Source organism: Pteropus vampyrus, unplaced genomic scaffold (genome assembly GCF_000151845.1).
Source record: "Pteropus vampyrus isolate Shadow unplaced genomic scaffold, Pvam_2.0 Scaffold9, whole genome shotgun sequence".
Lineage (NCBI taxonomy): Eukaryota > Metazoa > Chordata > Mammalia > Chiroptera > Pteropodidae > Pteropus > Pteropus vampyrus.
In genome coordinates, this window is record NW_011888790.1 from 14,861,987 (window position 1) to 14,884,494 (window position 22,508).

The 22,508-nt window shown below is 32.5% G+C and overlaps 1 protein-coding gene across 2 annotated transcripts in view; it reads left to right on the plus strand.

Annotated features, from left to right (window-relative positions):
• Positions 1-22,508, plus strand: part of METTL25 (methyltransferase like 25) — a 94,704-nt gene that overhangs the window by 10,861 nt on the left and 61,335 nt on the right. For both annotated transcript variants that reach the window (XM_011374892.2, XM_011374902.2), the window contains exons 2-5: positions 8,281-8,445; positions 8,926-9,032; positions 14,992-15,588; positions 18,103-18,250. In XM_011374892.2, coding sequence (XP_011373194.1) covers positions 8,281-8,445; positions 8,926-9,032; positions 14,992-15,588; positions 18,103-18,250 — 1,017 coding nt within the window. The remainder of the gene's footprint in view (positions 1-8,280; positions 8,446-8,925; positions 9,033-14,991; positions 15,589-18,102; positions 18,251-22,508) is intronic.

Here is a 22,508-nt window from a genome sequence, read left to right on the forward strand (position 1 = left end):
CTCTTTGCTTGGAACTCTCTCATCCCACTGATTTAGTAAACATACATTTTTTTTCTCCTTTCAAATTATATTAAATTGATAACAAAACTGATCATCTGTATATTATTTATTTTATGCCTACCTTTATTAGGACAGTTAGCACATTGTATTAGAATGATTTGTTGCCTTTGACTCTCCTAGTCTGAATGCTGATATCTAATATATAGTGAGAGCCACATAGTAGGCTCTCATTAAATGTGTTACATTTAATGTGGCTAAGTAGAGAGCATTTCAGGTAGGTAGAGCAGATTAGACAAGATTAGAAAAAAATATTGTATCCAGTTTCTGGAGACTAGTCTATTAAAGTGTTTGGAATCATCCTTCCATGTGGACCCCGGTTAGAAACTCTGTGGTAGTCTGGAGATGAAGGATGTGCCCAGAGCATGGTGGTAATGGCAATGGAAAGAAAGTGATAGTTTTAAAAGATATTGTAAGAGAGAATTTGTCATTTCTTGGTGACTGATATTTATATAGGGTTCAAAGAAATGGAGGAATCGAAGATAATTCCAAGATTTTGACTGTGGGAATGTCTTGAAGAATAATAATGAATAATATCATTCACAAATTAGGAAAATCAACAGAGGGAGCTGTTTGGGGAATGATGCATTCTGTTTTAGACATACCGTGTTTGAGGTCACCAAAGTAGAGCATATAAGCTCACAAATAGACACACAACATATAGCTTTAGGTGATTCATAGGCTTCTCTGTCTCTTACACCTCAGGATAAGAGGTTGAAAGCATTATTAGTATTACAAAATTCTTTGACTTTATCTTGATTTAACCCTCTTACTTGATCATTTAAATCAAAATGGCAAATTTAAACTTAAATTTTAAGTTGGCCTTTTATATGTTTATTCTCTGCATAGCAGCCATCTCGAATAATGGCCCCTAGAGAATAAAATTGATCTGATTTTTATGATTATGCACATTATTACAAAAATTAAGCAATTAAAGAATAAGATTTACTGGATATACAATAGGAACTAGATAGAGAAAAGTGTAAGTTTAATGCAAATGCCTTTCGCACATTCCTTTTACTTAGCAAATGATTATAACTGAATTTAGTTATGAGATAGTAGACTAGACACATATCTATTTTACATTAATGTTGAAATATAACTAAGTTTAGAATAAGAATAACAAAAAATTAAACTCAAGTTACTGAAATGCACAACGGGAAAAAAGTACAATTTTAAAGGAGAGGTATGACTTAATTTTACTCTCTCAGTGGCCCTTATTATTAATTTAATTATACTTACAGGATAACTGGAACAAAAAGTCCTTTAAGTGTCCTGCCTTAATAATAAAGAAAACAAAAAGCCTTTTTTATTCTTAAAAACTTGGAAGTCTAGACCCAAGTCAATGTATAGAAAAGAAATATTGGTCTTCTCAGTAAGAGATCAATGGCAGAGTTAGTTACTAAGCTGCTGGCATTGTTGAGGCACTGTAGGGCAGTGGAGCATACGGTGTTGTTCAGAAATGACAGTTAAAGTAGGAAATGAGGTGTCTGTGTTGGGAACAAGAGAACAAGAGATTGATTTCAGAGCACTTACTGTACCGAAATAGGTTTATTTTTAAAGTATTTTTTACATTTATAATATCGATTTTTAAAGTTTTACAATCTGGAATTTATATTTTGCTAACAATCACATTGATTTATTATTTAAATTTATTTTTCAGAAAACATTTACAAATATTTACTTAATTTATTCTTAAATACTCTTAATTTTAAATTGAGCTTGAAGTTGTTGAATTTCTAGCAATCTGCTATCTTTTGGTTTTGGTTATTTTCCGAAAATAGAGACTTGATAATAGGAAATGAAAACATTCTAGTTAAGCAGAATTGAAACTCCTCATCAGGTCTTTAAGGCGTAGTGAAAGTTATAACCTATCTACCAAATTTCACATCAAATTTAGTAAGAAATAACATTGGTACTAAAATTTTCTTCTGTACATTACAGCTGATTCTAGAATGGAATTACCCAAACACTGAGTAATTCTTGCTTTTATCCTACCCAGAATGCAGTACTCAGTTTTGACTATTGAACTTCTCCATTGTACTTCAAGTTGCAGCTCACCTATCCCTGTCATGCCTTCATTCTAATGACAGAGGTGTTCCAAGCCTCCTTTGTCCTGGCATGCCCCACAATTAGAAACTGAGTATCTATATTGATCTTTGTTTCAAGGTCTTCTCTAGTATGGTGTTCTGGGCCTAAATATTTGAGTATTTTCCACCTCATATTCCAACAGAGCCCTAAGTGTTAGGATACTCAGTTACTTAATTTGATTTGGGAGTTACCCACTATGTTCTAAGCTCTGTGTTAGGATAGTGTGTGTGTGTGCATGGATATGCACGCACACACACATATACTCACATCTGTGTATGTAAATACATGTGTATATGTATATGAATATATATGTATATATATGCACGTATTCTTTAAAACAACATCATAAAATACTTATTTTTCCACATTTTATCAATAAATCTCAGAACAGATAAATAAATTGTTCATGGCCACACAGAGATAGACAGTCTGAGAACCAGAATTCAAACCTAATTCTTGCTCAGTCATTTACTCACTCATTCATTGAGTACTTATTAAGTATCAGACATTCTAGGTTCTGGGGATACAGCAAATAAAAATCTGTGTTCTCTATGTCAAATGGTGATAGTGTTATAAAATATTAATAAAGGGTCAGAGAGGGATGAGTGTTGAGTGAAGTTGCAGTTTTCACTGAAATGGCAACCTTTAAGCCAAGACCCAAAAGAAGTGAGAGAGTGAGCCATGAAAATATCTGCTAGAAGACGATCTGTTAAAACAAGTGCAAAGGTCTGAGTAAGCATATCCCATGCGGCATCTCAGTAGAATTCAAACTGGGAATTGCTGAGCCCCACTGAACGTTTGCTGTCCATGTCTCATATCATGTCTCATAGATGAATCACAAATTGTGACAAATTAGCTTTATCGGCATCAGTTATAACTTTGCACATAGTAGGCATCTCAGAATTGTTTCTTTTTAATCAAGTTTATTTTTCATTTACCAAATCAGTTTCTTAATTGCTGTTTCTTTGTATGATGTTTTCATTTTCCTTCCAATAAACTATGAAAAAGATTTGTAATAGTTAAAATACTGTAGTTAGATTTTCTTGTTTTTATATTTCTTTTGATTTTATAAATAACTTAGTTAAATGTGAAAATGCTTTTGAAATTGTTACACGTGCTTTATACATTCAGCATGATGTTACTATTGGCACAATAAGGACATGCATGTCAATTCTTTGTTAATTATATCTTATTATTTCTAAGAGTATGATTACATGTTGAAATAATATATTTTTTCATTTCATATGCAACCATAAATTACTCTAATTTTTTCCTTAGGGAAAAAATTTCTTAGCATATAATTGGGTGATATAAATTGATTTATTTTTAAAAGCAACAGTATGTATTCTATTTTCTTCCTTACATAGATGATAGAATTATAGGTATAGTCAAACGTTCATAAAATCTAACACATCTGAGCTATAATTTTCATAGTTTAGCAAGACATAACTTTGCATCGAAGTCTACTAAGCAGGTATAAAAGGATTGAAGCCTCAAGTCAGCTGTTAACGGAAGCCAAAGCCTTTACATATGTGATTAAATTTGCACTGAATATAAGAGTAAATTTCCATTTTAGAAAACATGTTCAATTCGACTTATCCAACACTTACTGAACATTGTGCTATAGGAGTTTTGTTGATAAGTAATCACCTATGAAGCTATTGCCATGGCACTGGTGAGAATTAATAGAGGTTGAACCACAACAGTGATTGGGGGTTCTCCCACATGAAAGACATTTTTACATTAGGATTGATGGGTGGCTGGAGATGTGTTTGGAGGGCACAAGGAGCATTTAAGATACTGTACAGACTTTTAATTTCAGCACTGGGTGAGGGATGACACTTGTAAACAAATAGGAAAAAGGAAAGGTTTGGTGAGCATGAGAGTGTTCAGTTCAGTTTTGAACCTTTTGAATTGGAGACATTTGTAGGACATATGTAGAAATGAATACAGACCATTTCTGTCCTTGTGAAGATTGTTATTAAGAGGGCACTGTTGATTTCTTGAAATTCTGGGTGTGGGACTGTCCAAGGCTATGTGATAATAGCAATAGTGACCTTTGCCCTAACCCCTGTAATACAGTTAAACCTCAGAATTTAGCATATAATAGCATTTTGTCTTACATTGCATTCTAAATGTTCTAAGTCATTCTTTTCTCACCTTGTGATTATAAACATGGCTGAGATGAGAGGTTTTATGCTGCTCCAACAGTTTCAGCAGTGCTAGTGCAGTCCTTCTTGTGACGTCAGTGATAACTGCCACCACAGAACCTTATAATTTGTTCCTCCCAGTATAGCCGGTGGTGCTACAGTAGCAAGCATATTGAGGAATTTCTTTTATCCATTAATTTATCCTTCATCTATTCATTCCCTACTAACCCAATGCCTGCTGTATGCAAGTTATTGTTGCTTTACAATGGGCATGAAAGGAAGCAGTTGTTTTGTTTCTAGGTATAGATACCACAACAGTGTCTTATCATGAAAACTTTTAAGTTCCTTTTCAGAGACTTGTCAATTGTTTTAAATGTAGAAAATATTTTCTTAATTTCTTAAAACCTTAAGAACACTTCTGGAAGTGAGGGAGGTGTTGAGGGAAGAAAGTTAAAAGAATTAAGAAGATAAAGTGAGTATGAGGTTTAAGATACTACATATATTGATCTCTGCCAGAGGCAGTTCTTACTAGAAGTGATTCTGACGGTCAGATCTGCCTCACACCTTTCTTAACTGCTGTCTTGCCTGATTTCATTTGTTGTCCACTGAACTTATTGCTATGGCATGCTATTCGAATGTGGGAATTAAGAGCAAGGTTGAACACTCCCTTGGTTCACGTACCTTGCTATTTAATGTCTGCGGAAAGCTGGCTAAGTTGTAGCCTCTCTAAATCTCAGTTTCTTTCTCTATAAATGGGAATAAGAGCACTATGTAACTAGCTTATAAGACTATTCCATTAAATGTAAGCTGTTTAACGCAGTGCCGGCACATAGTAAATGTGCAATAAATGTTAACAATAATAGCGATGAGTTATTGTGAATCATAACAGTACTGACTTTCTTAGAGTGCTAGATAACATTCAAGTAAAATAACATGTTTAGTTTTGAAAAATTTTTTTATTTATTAAATGTAAATATACATTTATTGTTTATTTTATTTTTAGTTTTGAAATATTTCTCTACCTTGAAATTTTCATAATGCAACATGCGTTACATATAGCTTTTCTATCTTTCCCTATACATTGATCTCTGTTGTTTAAAAAGAGATTTTTCCTGATCATATATTTATAGAAAATAACTTTTCCCGTCTCTTTGCTCCCCTCGCTTCTTTATATCCAATTAACCTATCTTATAAGAAACCTCTGTGGAATAGTGATGTAGGATGTACAAAACTAAGAATAAATTCAAAAGCATGTAATAGAGCAGAACAGGTACTTCCAGTAGAGGGGGATATTGGCAAAATAATCAAGCCACGCAATATGCAGGTGCGGTGGGCACCAAACTTAAAAACAAAGCTTTCTCTGTGTTAAAAAAAAAAAAAAAAAATCTAATTAAATATAAACTAATTATAAGACGAGTAGCACTCTGGTTTCTGTTTTGCTGGTTGCCAAATCCAAACGCATGAAAGTACCTAGGGAAGTGCTGTGAGGACTATACACACTGTTACCATCGCCACATAGCTTTTCACAGTACTGTTTCAGAGATGGAAGAAAGACAAAATTATTGACACACACACACACAAGATCATTGACACTCCCTCCGTCTTTCCCTCCCTTCCTCCTTCTATGTCTCCCTCCCCTCCCCTCCCCCTCCCTGTCTCTCCCTGTCTCTCCCTGTCTCTCTCAAGTAATAGAAATTACAAGCTGGATTTCTTGCAAACAAAGAAAGTACAGAAGCTGTATTTCCATAATTTAAATAGATTTTTTTTTCATAGAATTCTAGACTACCTGAATAAAGTTGTGTAGCTCTAAATGACATAAACTAATGGACTGAATAAGAACGCTATCCTTTTATAAAGGTAAACATTATTAAAAAGATAACATCTGTAATTTAGATCTCCAAATTTCTGAAATTACTGGGAGGCCTATAATTAAAAGCAAATTAACAACATTTAATTCAGTTTAAATTGGAATTTTTTCAAGTATTTTCAGTAGGATAGTTAAGTTGATTTGAACCTTTACTTTTCCAACAGAAACATCACATTTCTTTCTGTTGGCAACATTGTCCAATAACTGACTACTATAATAGTCCCTCTGCACTTCGAGATTTAATACTCTTATTCTATCACACTCTTAGAAATTGCTGCCCTGGAACTTGGGGATGTTGAGACTGCCCTTAAACCTGAGCGTCTCACTTAATAGTTGACTGAGTTTTCCCCTCTGTATCATGCCTAAATATTTTGATGTGGATTTTATTACTTTTGGCTGTGTCAGTAAATTCAGTTTGTAAAATGTCCAAAGAACTTTATATTATATACAAAATATGTCTCAAATAAATCACTATAGTAATTTTGTAATTTAAATTTCCATTTAGTAGATTCAGAAATGGAAGTTACACATCTCTGCCAATTTTATTCTTATTAATTAATTTAGTAAACATTACCACCAGCAACTTAGTAGATATTTATTAGCTTTAAAAAGATACTATGTTAAAGATGCCATTTTTCATTTAGAATTCTGTAAGCCTTCATCAATTTCCTTGCTTTTCATTTTTGCTAAGGAGCATCATTATTCTTTGTGTTTAAGTGGCATTTTATAATTTTATAAGTAACTATGGAGGATCAGCTGTCATAGAATAGACTTCATAGAATAAAGTATGTTTTTTTTGAAAAAAACCAAAGTTGTTCCCTGGATGGCACATGCTTCTGTAAAGTGAACATCTTAAATACTTCATTTAACCACTGGATGTATGGCTTTTTTGAATTATTAAAAATAATTTTCAGTGAATAGACTTCATTGGACTACTCCATTCAGCTAATTTCTTTGTACCATCATAGACAAATTGGAATGCCTTTTTTTAATCTTTGTTAATAAATTAACATACATTAAAAATGGCCATAGAAAAATGATATTAAGTAAATTAAAAGCAGATCTATCAGTGTGCCTCTGTGTAGACATTAGAAGAGGCAAGATTATGCTTTAGTAATAAACCTAAAAACTCAGTGTCTAGAAACAATGAAGTTCATTTTCATATATGCTGAATGTCCATTGTGGTTTGACAGTAGTGATATCTCTATTGCAGTCACTCAGAGACTCAGGCTAAGTAAGGTAGGTTCCATCTTGATACATCCTTCAAGTATTAATTAGTTTTGGAAAAAGGAAGCGTAGTGACTCTTCTGATACTCTTAAAACTTCTGTCTGAAAATGACATGGTCCACCTTGGTGAGATGTTGCCACACCTAAGTTTAGCAAGGTGTATGATTCTCACACAGAGAGGGCCACCGGATGTTGCAAACAGTATGACAGTTTACCAGAATTTTCTAATGAGTGCGCATTTGGAAACTATTGATTCTATACTAACTTTATAAAATGTCTGGCTTAAAACTAACCATGGGAAGAAAATGACTGTTTTCACCTGATTGTAACCTTATTAGTTTTAGAACTCATATCGAGTTCAGTGCATTGAACACGTACACACATCCAACACACAAATCAACATGTTTCAGATGATGCAGGAACTGCTTTACGGTAACACTTATAACCCTGAGGTTATTGGCATTGTTCCACATGCATGTGGACAAGGAATAATGGTGTTGTGGAGACTGACCTCTTTTAAATTTACATTCGTAGGTCAGCCAGGACTGTTCATAAACTTAATGACTACATTACAGTTTAACAGTTTTTTTTAAAATTTTAAAAAAAATTTAAAATTTTTTTCTTTTTTTTGTTTCCTGGAACAAAAAAAAAGGCCAAATTTTAATTTGGAGTTTTAATATACGTGTACTGAATTAAGAGAAAACTAAGTGTTCCAGATAGCTAATAGTTTAAATAACAAACACAATGGAAGCAGTAAAGATTTTGCCAAAATAAACACCAAAATGAAAATGTTATGACTTGTAAAGAGCCACGTTTTTCATTTATTGTTTAAATCTCACACGATTAGCTATTATTTAATTATTGCTAACATTTCCTGATTTTTTTAAGGTATTACAGATTTTCCTCAAATATTTTGTGGAACTTCCCGGAAGCTGGTGAGTGTGGAAGCCTTTGCTCTGGCTGCGAAATATTATTGTATACAAAACTTGGGAATATGTACGCCGTTCGAACAGTTGCTTATATCCCTTCGAGGAAATCAAAAACAGAAAACTGGTAGGTGTGTTCATGTGTGTGTGTGTATATGTTTTTAGACACTTAGAAGCAATATATTGTTCATGTATGTGTATGTTTCCAACGTGTTCTTAATTTAGTGTTAGACCTTATATTTTGAGCCCAGATAGATTGGCTTGTGCCAAATGAGTTTTCTCATGCATATATTAAACAGAACAACTTTATTATTATAGATCTCCACTTTTTTTTCTACATTATAGTTCAGTTATAAATTTTTCCTTTATAGTTCATTGTTTTATGTGTCAGGGAACATTTTGAATAATGTTCTATGGGTCTTCTTACTTATTTTATTAATTCTAATTTGATTCATAGCAGCTAAGCTAAGAGATCTGTTATAGAGCCACCACAATAGAATCTCTGTGTTATTTTTATATTTAGTTACAGAAAACATGAATGTCGACTGATAGTTAATAACTTTTTTCTTTAGTAGTAGTATTTTAATTTTTTTAAAATTTTGTTCAGGTAAAAATGTGAAGCCAGATGAGTTTATGAATTTGAAAAAATCTCATGAAGTTCAGGCAATGTCAGAGCTGATCAGCAGTATTGCCGATTACTATGGAATAAAGCAGGTAAGAGTATTTTCCTATATTTTCAGATGTTAAGATTAGTCTCATTTTTTATATTATTCAGATTTCCTTTTCTACTATTGCCATGTAGCCTTTAAAATGTCATTAAATAATAGCTGGTGTGAGATATCTCAGCTCCTTTAAAAATGTGCTCTCATTTCCCAATATACTGTAATTATAACAAGTTTATACTAAAAATAAGATACAACTATTAATGTTTTGCCACAAATTTCACCCTTTTCAGAGTAGCTAGAAGTTAAGAGTAATTCTCTTTTATATATTCTAACTCCAACTGAGGCTTCGTTAAAGTGATGACATCCTGCAGAATTATTTGACACCAGGTGTTCTCAGTACCTGAGTCAGCAAGCTGTGGTCTGGGGCACCTGCCTCGTTATAGTAACATAAAGAAACTATGTTTTAGAGCTTGGATTCTTTCATACTGTCAGAATTACAATGCATTCCTGTTGTGAAAAATAACTTTTGTGTAAGTTAGTGATGTCTGAAAACAGATGTTAAAATAAAATCAAAGATTGCCTGGGCCTATAAAAATAGTAAGTTATTTTTTCTTTTCCCTGGCTTATAAAAATAGTAAATTATTTTTCTTATCCTTGCGAGAACATCTATGGGGGTAATAGAGGATTGTCCCTCCTTCAGTTTTTATTAGCTGTTAGAATCTTTTCCATAGATCCTTCCAGACTTGTGGAGAGTTTGAGGATGATTAGAAAACTATCACAGCTTGGGCTAGGAGTGCAGAGCCACTTGTGATGACATAGCTCTCTAGGGTAGGGGCTAGAGAGACAAGAGCTAAGGCAATGGTTTTCAGCCTTTTCCCCAGTGTGTCATACCTAAGCAGTACCTCTCAGGATCAGCAACAGGCTTACCATGTCGCTGCTGCTCAGTTGTATCAGAAGGGGCAAATGTACAGTAAAAGTTAACACACTATTGCCATACGTACTACATGGATGACTATTAGAAACATAAAATTGAATGGAGAAAATAAGCAATTTGTAGAAGACTACATACTTTATGAGACCATTTTTAAAAAGCTCTTAAGCAAAGTATGATATATTCTTAATGCAAAAAATATGTGAAAACTATTAAAGAAGCAAGGGAATCATAAACAATAATTTGAGAATAGTTATTACCTCTGATAGGGAAAGCAGAGAGATGGATTATGGAAGGAAAACATAGTTATATGCAGTGGAAATGCTAATATTGCAGATCCTGGGATGGCCGGTGGGTTCACAGGTATAGCAGATGCTGTTGGATGCCTAACCCAAATACTCTTGAGCTGTACCGTTTCATGGTGTGCCAGCCGGCTTTCCACCTGGCTGTATCTTCATTTCTTTCCCTGTGGGTTTTCTCTGGCTGCTGAAACAAGTCGCTGTCTGCATACATGAATTCCTCTCTGTGAGCAGCCTTGAATCAATGATTGATACAAGTTGATATACAAATATATCAACCCCCTGACATGTCAGGTCAGTGAGGTGCATGTTCTACACTAGCTCTTAGAGTCTGAGGTGCATGTTCTACACTAGCTCTTAGAGTTTCCTGGTACAGTTAAATCCAAGTTGCCCTAAAGTGGTATCTTGATTTTTTTTTTCTTCTCTACTTCCCTACCCTTTTTTCACCTCCCAAATTAATCATTGTACTTACCTTTGTTGTAGAAGCCACTCTGTAGTAACCCAAACTAAGATAAGGGGCATTTGTTATTGTGCTTCAAAACTATACATTTTGACTATATTTATTATTTTATTTATATGAAACATTATATAATAATAAATAACTTTAAATTAATAAAGCAGATTTATTTTACTTCTAAAGTGAAGGGAAAAAATTGAAATAGCTTAAGTATCATGTAACACCTGCTTTAAGAGAACTTTTATAAAGCAATAGAAATTGTTCCCAGGAAATGAAATAACCTAAAGTAAAGACTTAAATGGTCTTTCTCTTAAATCTCTTGATATCAATATTTGATTCTCACAATAATAAAGTTTAAAATGTATTATGTGTATACTACTTTAAAATGAAGATTTAACAAATACAAATTTCATGTGATAGATGGAAACCCAGATTCTGAAACCATAGGGAGCTAGAGACGAAAAAAACAATTCCTTTTTGCCTCAACCATATTGCTCCCTACGTACCAAAACCTTTGCTTCTCATTCATATTACTATCTAAAATATTTTCACTCATTCATACTTGCATGCTTGCATTCATTTAACAAGTATTTCTTTAGCCTCTACCATGTGTCAGGCACTGTTAAAAATACTAAGGATAGAGTAGTGAACAAAACAAAAAATATCTTCGCCCTTATGGCATTTATATTCTAATAAAGAGAAATAGATAATAACATGATTATGTTTTATTATATATGTTGATACACTTTAAAGACAAAAAATAAATGAAAAGGAAAAGAATGGGAGATTCCTAATTCAGAGATGGGAGATTAAATTTTTTGATTGGGAAGAGAGTTTTCCTTTAGAATATCTGGCCAAAAACTGTTTTAGGTAGAGGGAATAACATGTTCAATGGCTCTAATGTGGAAATACGCCCGGCGTGTTCTTGGAAGAGCCAGGAAGCCAGGATTAACGAACTTCAGTGGCGAGAACAAGGGCAGAGTAGCAGCAGCTGAGGCTGCAATGATAGAAGGCTGGTGATGAAGTTGTAATGCCTTAGAGGCCATTTGTGATGATTTGGGCTTTTAATTCTGAATGAGACGGGAAGCCATTGGAGCCCCTGGATCACTCTGGGTGCTGTGTTGAAAAGTCTTTACATTCTTCGCTATAGTCTATTCATACTGTTCAGAAATTAGCTCCTACCTGAGCATTAGCTTCTAGAGTCGAGGCAAAAACCCAGTAACAAAGGAAGTTAGTAGCAGGAGATATGATTAGAGAGGTGATGAGAGATTTTGCTAAGAGAAGTGTTATGATCAGACTTTGTTTTGCTCTCTTGAGAATAGGCTCAAGGAGAGAAAGATGGGAGCAAGAAGACCACTGAGGAGGCTGTTGCAGTAAGCCAGGCTTAGGGTGCAGTTGGTATGATGTACCCTTTGTAAGCTTTTGGATTTACACACAATTCAGATGGAGTATGTGAGAAAGAAAGGAGTCCTGATCTCCACTTAAGTATGGAGATATTAACTGTGATGGAGAAGATTATGGAAGGGACAAGTTTTACAAAGAATATCAAAAACTTCATTTTGAATATGTTAAATTTGAGATGCTTATTAGATATTCAAGTGGAAATGTTAGGTAGACTGTTGGATATATGAGTATGAAGTTTATGGAAGAATTCCCTACTGGAGTTATAAATTTGAAACTCAGCCTAGAACAGGAATTAGATCTCCAGGTCAGTCATCAAAATGTAACTCTTCTATCTGAAGTATGGTATCATACTAATACTATTAAGAAGTGTAACCACTGTGTATAACAATCTTTCTGTGAAAAGCAGATTAGGAAGATACCTCCCACAGGCATTGGACTAAAGATTCCTATATCTTCAAACCTATAAAATGATCCAGAATGAAAAAAAACTATTGTGAATAAAGGGTAGGAGATCAGGATGGTGGAAATATTGCAATTCAGAGCAGATAGTTAGAAGGCAAAAAGTTGTATGGCTTATGTAACTTTTAATTGCACAGTTTTTTATTCTATTGCTGACACTACATGTATAACTAAAAAGGCCAATTTTCAGGCGGATAAAAGTCAGCTTGGGTCAATAATATGTAGTGTAAGTCAGCTGACAGATTTCCTAGGAAAAGTTGCTCATTACTGAAAAGATTTTTAGATACTATATTGTGAAGACATGATTCTTAGAGTTTCTACAGCCGTCTTATAACCGAAAGAGTTACAAATAAGATGACCCAAAGTTTGTATGTTGTCAAGACTGTGAATGGTTCAGCCACTCTACTGACTGATTTCTTAAGTGAGGTGAATTTTCTTCATCGTTCAAAACTTAATGTTCTGTTACTTGCAGCCAGAATTTTCCTGATTCACAAGTGGAAGTTTCATAAACAGATCTGGGAAGAAACTCAGTTACCTCTTAGTAAGAAAACATATGAATTGGTAGGAAAAACTGTTGGTGTTTACAAGCAACCCAGTGGTTGCTAGTGTTAAAGCTTGTCATCGGCATCAGTGAATAAGTTTTGTAGGAGAGGAAAGCTTAGCTTTCTCTGGAGCTTCAGATATGAGAGAATTGATTAATAGAGTTTCTACTGTATAGCCCTTGTATTCATGAGTATATATGGTATCTTTAGTTAGATTGTAGTTTCTTAGAATCAAGATATTTAATGCTTCTGTGTTTGTCACAATATCTAGCCCAGAGATTAATGTAAAAAAGGGGTGTAGGGAATTATTTACAAGCTAATTACTTATTTAGGGGATGTTATTTATTAGAGTCTTACTTATGAACTACTCAAATTATAAGACCCTGATATTTTTGAGGATTTAATTAATGATATGCATTACTTCAAATATTAGAATGTTTCCTTAAACGATTCATACTTATTTCAGGGTTTAAATGATTTTAGGAATTAAAGATAGATATAATAAGATTAGGTAATAATTTCTCATGAAATATTTTTATAATTGTCTGTTTCTTACAAAAAGACATGGCAATACAGTAATAATCTTGGTAATTTTCTCTTATCATTTTTAGTTTTATTAAAGTATAATTTACACATTCAGCAATTCTAAGTGTACTGTTTGATTAATTTGGTAATTGTATGCATATGTGTAACCACCATCGTAATAAAAAAATATTTCTGTCACCATAAAAAGTTTCCTCATGCAATTTTGCAAGATAGTTTTTCCTCCATTCTAAGGGAACTGGTTTGCTTATAGTTTTAACTATTCTAGAACATCATAAAAATAGAATCAAATAGTATATAGACTTTTTTGGTTGTCTTCTTTCCTTTAGCACATAGCTTCTGCGAATCATCAAGGTTGTCGTATTTACTCTTTCTCTTTCTTGATGGGTAGTATGCCATAGTATGGTAATACCACAATTTGTTTTTTTCACTTACCAGTTGATGGACATTTTAGTTGTCATTGGCTGCTATGATTACTCACATACAAGACTTCATGTGGACATGTTTTCATTTCTCTTCGATAAATAGCCTGAAGTGGGATTTGTAGGTTATATAATAAGTGTATGTTTTAACTTTATGGTAAATTGCCAGTGTGTTCCAGAGTGTCTGTACTGTTTTACTTTTGCGTGTATATCATTATGATTTTAGTTTACATTTCCCTGATGACCAGTGATATTGGGAATCTTTTCTCATTGGCCACTTGTATCTTATTTGTAAAGTTTGTCTTCAAATCTCTTGCCTACTTTTTAATTAATTGCTTGTCTTATTATTGAGTTGTAACAGTTCTTTATATATTCTGGATACAAACCATTTGTCAGAGAAATGATTTACAAATATAGTACTTGCCTTTTTAACTATATATTTTAAATAGCAACCTTTGTTACATTTATTCCTAGATATTCTATTCTTATGCTATTTTAACTCACTTGGTTTTAAATTTTATTTTCTAATTGTTCTTTGCTACTCTATTATTGTATGTGTTCTGATGGTTCATTATGAATTTTAAATGATCCTATATCTTAACACATTGCTAAATTCACTTACTAGTTCTATTAGCTTTTCTTGTATATTCTTCAGGATTTTCTGCAGACACAGTCATGTCATTTATGAGGAAGCAGTTTTATTTCCAATATTTATGTCTTTCACATCTTTTTGTAGACTTATTCCACTATTGAGAACCTCTTTTAAAATGTTGAATAAAAATGATGAAAGTGGTTGCTTTTTAAAAGAAATCAAAAATTAAAATAAAAATTAATAGGTTGTATAAATTATACAACCATTTGTTTACTTGCTTTTTAAAAAATTATATCAAGAATTCTTTTTATTACCATCTAACTAAAATCCTTTACTTCATTCTGTTTTTCTTACTTTAGGTAATTGACCTAGGTTCTGGAAAAGGCTACCTTAGTTCCTTTTTGTCCTTGAAGTATGGATTAAAAGTTTATGGAATCGATTCTTCAAATACCAATACTCATGGAGCTCAGGAGAGAAACAGGAAATTGAAGAAACATTGGAAAGTTTATCATACTCAGTCAAAATTAGATGTCAGTGGACTGGCATTAAAAATGACAAAAGAAAAGAAAACACAAGATGAAATTAAATATAAAGGAGATACTGAAAGAGTATGTAACAACAGTCCTACAGATCAAGAAATGATGTCTACGTCAGATTTTTTGCCAGATTTTTCAGGCTCTGTAATTTCCAACATCAGAAAACAAATGGAAAACCTACATGTCTGTTCACATCGAGAAGAAAATTTGTGTTTCGAAAATGCCTTTTCTCTTATAGACCTTTTGCCTATTGATGCCATAGAATCTACTTCTTCCCAAATACCGAAGAGAAAAATATCTGAAGCAAATAAAGAGAGAAGAAAAACTACATCAACGTCAAGTGAATCAAATATATATTCACCTTTAACATCTTTTATCACTGCTGATTCAGAACTACATGATATTATTAAAGATCTGGAGGTGATTTCACTTTTGAATCCTTTAATTTGGTTTATAAAAATGCTCTAAGGCATAGAATTACATTTTAATAGTAGTTTACTTAATCCATATATCTTTGATTACATTAATTTAAAAGACCAAGAAAATTTAATATTATGCTGGCTTTCATGATTCTCACAGTTATCAAAATCTGACAAGAGTACAAAATCTGAAAATTACAGTTTGCCCTCTACTCATTTCAACCTTCCTAAATCAAACAGGTACTAGCACAAAAGCTAGTAAGCAAACTTCTCATGATGCAACTTGGGATTTATTAAAATTCCAATCCAAGAAAACTCTTACATTTTAATTTACATTTGAAGTAAAGAAGTACGTAGAGCAATATTATATTTAATGTTAGCCTTGATAACCAAACGTGCAATTTTTTCAAGCAAGAGTAGCTTCTGAGTATTCTTGAAGAATTTAACTTTTTCTACTAAACTACAGGTATGTCAAATTATGTAACTGAAAGACAATATATCTTAAAGGCAACATTGTAGGTTAAAACAATATTGTAGAGGAGCTTCTAGAAACCATTTGGCCTAACTTATTGTCTTAAAAAGGTAGCCTTTGAAGTTGTTAAATTTTTCAGAAATTCTTCCCTAAAGAAATAAAAGATACCAGAGGTTTTTTAATAAATTTAAATTCTTGTGTTATCACTGACCACTGTTTTGTCATCTTGTCATTTTATAATTGAGGAATTTTTTTTCCCTAGATATTTTGGATATCACTGGTTAAGGAAAACTGGTTAATCCTCATAAATTGTTTTTCCTCCATATAAAATCACTAATTAGGTTATACTTTAACTTTCTGTTAAGATTAAACAACCCCAATTACTTTAACCTAACTTCAAAAACTATAAATTTTTAATGCTTATTATCATATAGTTATGTTTTTCAAAATCTTGTTGAAAGAATATGTTCAAAAGTATATGCAAACTCAGATGAATCTGTCTAATATAGAATATAACTAGAAGAATGTTCCTTGGGTTCTGTAGTGAATTAACAATTTAATAACCAGAATTAACTAATATCTCCCATCCCCTCCCCACCCCACAACACACATACACACAATACTTAAATATGTTACTATTGGGATAATACAGTGATTACATATTTTTGTCTGCAGTCTGCTAATATTAGCTAATCTTATATGATGAATACAGCAAAGAATGAGATTAAATATTCTTGTATTATCTTCAGAGAGAGCTAAGCTAAGCTTAAAGAGAGATTTATAACTCTTTTGTTTTACCCTTAATTAGAAATAAACCCTTCCTCTCTAAATTCCTTTTTATTTATAACATATAACATCTAAATAAAACGTACCTAAACTATCTAATTATTAAGACAAGCAAAATAGTTGCACAACACTCTAAAACTCACTTTGCAGAGAATGATGGTTGAAGCAAATGAATGTTCTATCAGGTCAAAGCTACTTACAGGTACAGTTTTTTTCTTTGGAAAGGTTAGACTTCAGCTCTGCTTTTTGTCTAGATGATATGGACTAGAATAACATTTTTTAGTAAAATAAATGAAATACAACAATTGTATTTTTTCTGATGATAGTTATAAAAACATGCTTGATTCACAACTTAAAACCGCTATTTTGTATTTATAATAACGTGATGATAATAATGATAAGAATAGAAAAGTTTTACTGAATTTTATGTGTGCCAGAGATTATATTATCATTTAGCAGTATTAACTTCTTTAAGTCTTTCAATAACTTACTGAGGTGAGGTACTATTATTATCCTCATTTTACAGATGAGGAAATTAATGCACTGAAGAGTTAGAACAAACTTGGTATACTGATCAAGACTCCGTGACTATATGCAGCTGTACCCATTCTATATGTGTGTACATTTATTCAGGCTTTGGGAACTAGAAGAAACATTTCATAGGAGGTTTTTTTTTTTTTTAATTTGTTTTAAAATTTAGAACAAAAAAATTTATATTGAATTTATACTGCAATATTTGATACAGTGAATGAACTAAATACACTTTTTTTGGTGTTGGAGTAGAAATGTTAACTTAGCACCATGTATTTGTTTTATATGACGGTGTTTTGTAAGTTTTGATTGGCAATCTGTAAAGAAGAGAATAAAAAGAAATGACTAGTAAGTTATAAATGTGTCTCAAATCACAAGTTTGTCTTAGTAATGCATGCTTCATTTGATTGGTCTAACCTTTACTTTGGCTAGTAGTTAAGTAAATATTAGTGGTGAAAGAGAAGAGAGAAAATTCTAATGGATAAGTAACTAAAAAAGGTAGACAGTAAACTCAAAAGAATGTCAGTTGTGACAAATGATCACAGTCATTTTGCCTATGAAGAAAATAATTACTTGTCATGAAAATAAAAAAAATAGTACTTTCTTGGTGGAACGTGATCATTTTTAAAAGCTCCACATATCTTAATGAACATTTAAAATCGTCACCTGAAATTTCTTTTTAGACCTCCTTTTAATTGCCAAAATTTATTTTTCTCATTTTTAAAGGATTGTTTGATGGTAGGTCTACATACTTGCGGTGATCTTGCTTCAAATACTCTGCGAATATTTACTTCCAAGTCTGAAATCAAGGGAGTTTGCAGTGTAGGTTGTTGCTACCACCTCTTATCTGAAGAGTTTGAAAAGCCGCATCAAGGTACGAACTTCTCTATATCTCATAATTTTATTTATTTCGGCATAATGGCTTCTCTCTTTTTGTTCACATTATTGTCATTTTGAATTAATATTTGAAGTATTTGATATTCTTGTAATTTTAATGTTATAGCAAATGAAATTGGATGTACTGTCACCTTATGTATTTTGTTATACTTTCCTTGGTCATAAATGGTCTTAATGAATACTGAAAACTGCAAATATTTGAAAATTTTATGTGGCATATGTTTTAGAGAAGTTCTGTTTAAAAATACCTTTGAGGTATACATTTAGTAACATAGTAAAGCTAAGTTATTTTGTCATGAATATAGAGTTCCAAGGTTTGCTTTTATTTCAAAGCCTCCATTTTATAAGGAATATTGATATTTCTCAAAAAAAAGTTCCGTATTGTATTTTGAAGAGTCAACATACTATGATTTTTAAAAGCTGAAAAACTGTGCAGTTGCATAAAAATAATGATATTCATACTGTACTCCCTAGACTGAGAAGGTGCCTGAGAAGCAAAGTACAAGGTACGTTGACAGGACTTGAAGCGCCCCACAACTCTTCACCTAGAGCAGCTCCTGGAATTCCTCTGATCAATTTTATATGTTATAGCACTCCATAATATGATTTCAAAAACCACTGGCTCAGATTTGGTGGTTATTTAGTCTATTAATATCAGCAGTTCTCTTTTCTGTTAGTTTAATAAAGTCTTTATCAACATTCAGTATCTCTTGTTAAGAATTTTGAGGTCAAGATGTTGTGTGTATATGGACGATATTCTTTTTCTTAGTTTTTAAATCTATGAAATTTTGAAATTTTGATTATTTTTTAATAATCAAATTAAAATTAAAATCACAATTGTGTAATTCTGTTTAAATTTGACTGGGCAAAACAGATGTCATCCTTAGAACTGGTAAAAGTTTTATGAAAAAGATTTAATTGGATTTGATTTATTTTATGTCAGCATCTTTTTTCCTAAAGGTATCTTTTAGGAAAGGTGCACATAAGTAAAACTGTGAATATATAGCGATTATAGAGTGAGAGAAAGAAAGCAAATTGGCAAAAAGTTAACAATAGTTTAATTTACATGGAGAATATAGGGGTTTTTTGCCATTATTTCCAGTTTTTCTCTGAGCACAAAAATTTTTAAGATAAAAATTTGGGAGAAATAGTGAATCTAAAAATAGAAAAAAATATTTAAACTAAATTATATACCCCAATATTTACATTATATTATAATCTTCTTGTGCATCTTTTCTAAAATAAATGACAAGAAAATAAAAACAAAACCCTTAGTGCATTCACAGTTTTGCAGCTTTTAAAATAGTATGTGTGTAGAGTTTTCCTAGACCAACAATAGCATAAGATTATATGTAGGAGAGGTTTGGTTCTTAGTTCAGGAGCTTCCTGTTCTGCAGGCACAATGAAGTGGAGTTTCTTTAATAATTGACTCCATTGGGGGTAGGTTTAGATTCTTGATGCGTATTTCAATTCAGAGGTACTGTATGACAGTGTAAGATCTTTAATTTCAGCTGCCTGCTTCCTTCTTTCACTATGTCGTCATACTCCCAACAATGCCTCCTATTCCAAAAGACTTTCCTTTCCTTTTTAGGCAGTACCTTCTTAAGATTCCCATCCCTGGTCTTGCTGGCCCCTTGCAGCCACTGCTCTGTATCATCAGATCTCAGACCTAATTCTGATACTTCCCACCGCAGATAGATGGGGTCCTCTCTTTTGACTAGGAATATATATACACACACACACACACACACACATATATATATATATATAGTCATATATATGAAGAATATATATATACACCTACCTATATACATATTTTGAATTTTGTGTGTATATATATATATACACTATACATACATATATATATAGATAGATAGATAGATAGATAGATAGATAGATAGATAGATAGATATAAAAACACACACATGTACATAATATACATATATATAAAACTGTTGTTTCATTGGCAGCTGCATTTCATACTGGTAGAAGATAATATGATTGAATTGAACTAACATTTATTTTCCAACTGCTATTTTCAAGGCACTGTACTTGGCATTTTATCTATAATAAAGGGAGATGGAAGAGCTTATAAAAAGTCAGTACCTTGAGAAAGAAGAAACTCAAATTGATGAAAAGTAGAGTTTAGTTCACTTCAACAAACATGTATTGAATGCCAGTTATGTCACATACTGTGCTAAGCAGGGTGATATAAAAATGTATAATATCTCATTGTCACCATCCAGAGATGTAAAAATAGCCCTTAATCCCAGAAACCAGATAATCCCTGTTAGTAACTTAATATTTTATTTTTGTAAAAAAATTTAGAACAGAAAATTCAAATAATATGGACAGATTTTTCAAATGAAATTAAAAAATAAGTTCCTAGACCCATATTTTTGGTTTCTTGTGTATACACATACATACCCATTATACTGTGTCTTAAAAGATCAGTAGAAGTAGAAAGAATATTGCAGACAAAATAAAAGGCATGGGATGATAAGTATTCAAAATCAAGTTTCCTTCTCTTTGTCTCCCATAGTCACTGTTTCTCTTTGAGTCTTCTGGAAAAAATAGTTGAACAAAATAACTCCAGATTTTCATACCCTGGTAATGGATGCCTCTCAAGTTAACAGATGCTCAAGTATTAATATTGGATCCTGCTTGGATAAAGGCAGTTTCACCCTCTCTTCTCTAAAGTGGAAGTTACTGTTTTTCACTGAGTTGTTAGGACATTTTTGGCTCCAGGATTTAGATAAGAAAAGTGTTGGAAAAGTTCGTTACAACAGTGACTGGCCACTACAAACTCTCATTTTCTCTTCTTATAGGCAGTCATTTCATGGAAAGGCCTTCTTGTCAAAAATATCTTAACCAATGAGAATCATTTAGATTATCAAGAAACAATACTAGACTTAAGTGTCAAAAGTTTATAATATCTTAGTGTTACTTATTTTCTTCATACATACCTGAAATGAACAGAGTTGGGAGTTTTGGTTGTCAGGAAAGCAAAGAATAAGCAAGAAGAAACAGAACTGAGTGATATGATGAAATATACAACATGAATACCTTCAGTGTTTTGGAAGTCAAAAAAAGTTGGAAAGCCAAAAGATAGAAAAATGTAGAAAAATAAGCCATAAGAATAACAAAAGCAACCTCAGTTTGCCACACTCCTATCTCCATTTTCTTGCCTTATCATGGCGATAGCAAAAGAAAAAGATAGGAACCATGTTCTACAATTTTTATAAACTCTGGTTGCCCATGACACTTTTAGTACGTAGGACATGCTTCCTACCTTCTAAATTATAATCTCTAGGAATGAGACTTGAATATGAGTATTTTTAAGCTCTATAGGTAATTCTGATGAACAGTATGGTTGAAAACAAAGTATTTATTAAGGTTCCATAAAAGACATACAGAATTCTAGAAGATGATTTGTAGAAATAAAATCAAGGGGGAAAATCTTGAACAAGCAAGGAATGTCCAAGGTCATTATTATGAGTACTGCCAGAATTTTGGTAGCTTAACTTTATTGATGAGCAGGTGTGTGTATATGTGTGTGGCAGAGTTTGTTCTGAACTATTTAGTAGTGACCGTTTGGATAGATGGAACATGGATGTAGTCTTATTTTGTATATACATCGTAGAGAGTGTAATCTTAGTATTCCTTACTAAAATAGAAATCGACCACTGTATAATTTGATCATTATATTTAATGAACTTACAGGACCAGAGGTTTGCATGCACAAGGTTAGCATATTTCCTGTCATATATCTAGCACTAGGTTCCAAGGAGTTATATCTCTGAATGGTCAAGTGTGTCATGTGTCTCTCCCTTCACATCTTACACACCTGCCCCTCACCCTCGCTTTGTTTACACAGCTGTTTTTGAGTTTGAATGGGGGCAGTGTGGCCCTTTGGGATGTAAATTTGAGTTATTAATAGTCCAACATAGTATACTAGAAAAGTCTGGTATACACACTGCAACTTTTTGTGATGATATGTACTATGCAAGCAATATGTGTTTTACATGAATATGTTTACCCACACTGTAGTAGACCATAGAGGTGGTCTGCCATGAATGTCAGTTTTCAAAAGTACCTCAAACTTCTCTGAGCCATTCTGAATTCCAAAGTTATACCATATGCTTTAAAAACTGCTTTTAAATATTTACACATTATGAGCCAGTAGTTCCTAGGAGAACAAGAAATACCAGAGACAGTTTTATTGTAGTGCTTTA